Here is a 1,230-nt window from a genome sequence, read left to right as displayed (position 1 = left end):
ATATTTGGTAAAATAATATATTTGGTAAAATAAAAAGGATTGTAAAGCGCAAACGGGACGAAAACGCGGTTGCCGCCGTTTGGCGGCGCGTGAGGAGGCGGAGGAAGCGTCATCGATGACGCGGGGGGTGGAAAAGGGGATGACCTTGACCTTCCCCGTTCATTTGCGGCGATTCCCGAGGTGGCTGCGGCGATGACGGATGAGATCGGAACGCCGGTAAAAACTCTTCCCGCGCTGGACGCAGCTATAGGGTCGTTCCCCGTATGGATCCGTTGACGGGTCCCCAAGTTGGAGCTTTGACTGAAGCTCTTCCCGCAATCCGGACACGTATAGGGTTTCTCTCCCGTATGGATACGATGATGGGCGATGAGCGTAGAGCTCTCCATAAAGCTCTTCCCGCAGTCGGGACACGCGTAGGGTCGTTCGCCCGTATGGACGCGGTGATGACGCGTCAACGAAGAGCTGTCGTTGAAACTCTTCCCGCATTGGGTGCACTTATAGAATTTTTCGCCCGTATGGATCCGTCGATGACGTAACAACGTCGATGACGTAACAATGTCGACGACGTATCAACGTCGAATTCTCGCTAAAACTCTTCCCGCAATCCGGACACGTATAGGGTTTCTCGCCCGTATGGATTCGTCGATGACGGATCAAAGCCGAGCTCCATATAAAACGCTTCCCGCAATCGCGACACACGTAGGGTGTGTCGCCTATATGAAGGCGTTGATGTTGAACGAAATAAGAACTATCGCTAAAGCTCTTCCCGCAGTCGGGACATCTATACGTATAGAACATACGTTCACCCGTATGGGTTTTCCGATGTCGGATATGGGTCGAACGGATACTAAAATTTTCCCGCGTTCTTCGCAAACGTAAGGTTTTTCCCCCGTATGTATTCTACGATGTTTAACCAACGTCGAGCCGTGACTGAAATCTTTCCCGCGTTCGGGGCACCTATAGGGTTTTTGGCCCGTATGGATCCGCCCATGAGCCGCTAATGCCGAATTTTGGTTAAAGCGGTCGCCGCATTCGGGGCACCTATAGGGTTTTTGGCCCGTATGGATCCGCCCATGAGCCGCTAACGCCGAATTTTGGTAAAAGGGGTCGCCGCATTCGGGGCACCTATAGGGTTTTTGGCCCGTATGGATCCGCCCATGAGCCGCTAACGCCGAATTTTGGTTAAAGCGGTCGCCGCATTCGGGGCACCTATAGGGTTTTTGGCCCGTA

At 52.8% G+C, this 1,230-nt stretch overlaps 1 protein-coding gene across 1 annotated transcript; it reads right to left on the bottom strand.

Annotated features, from left to right (window-relative positions):
• Nucleotides 1-159: 159 nt before the first annotated feature.
• Nucleotides 160-1,211, bottom strand: LOC104615995 (zinc finger protein 79-like; the record flags this gene model as incomplete). Its single annotated transcript, XM_010282850.1, is given in 4 exon segments — nt 160-263; nt 266-549; nt 584-781; nt 958-1,211. Coding segments are annotated over 4 exon segments (840 nt in total), but the record flags the coding sequence as incomplete, so codon positions are not given.
• Between the last annotated feature and the right edge of the window lie 19 nt (nt 1,212-1,230).

This window comes from Phaethon lepturus, unplaced genomic scaffold (assembly GCF_000687285.1).
Source record: "Phaethon lepturus isolate BGI_N335 unplaced genomic scaffold, ASM68728v1 scaffold17712, whole genome shotgun sequence".
Classification (NCBI taxonomy): domain Eukaryota; kingdom Metazoa; phylum Chordata; class Aves; order Phaethontiformes; family Phaethontidae; genus Phaethon; species Phaethon lepturus.
Note: the sequence above shows the minus strand (reverse complement) of the source record. Positions and strands in the feature narration are given on the sequence as shown.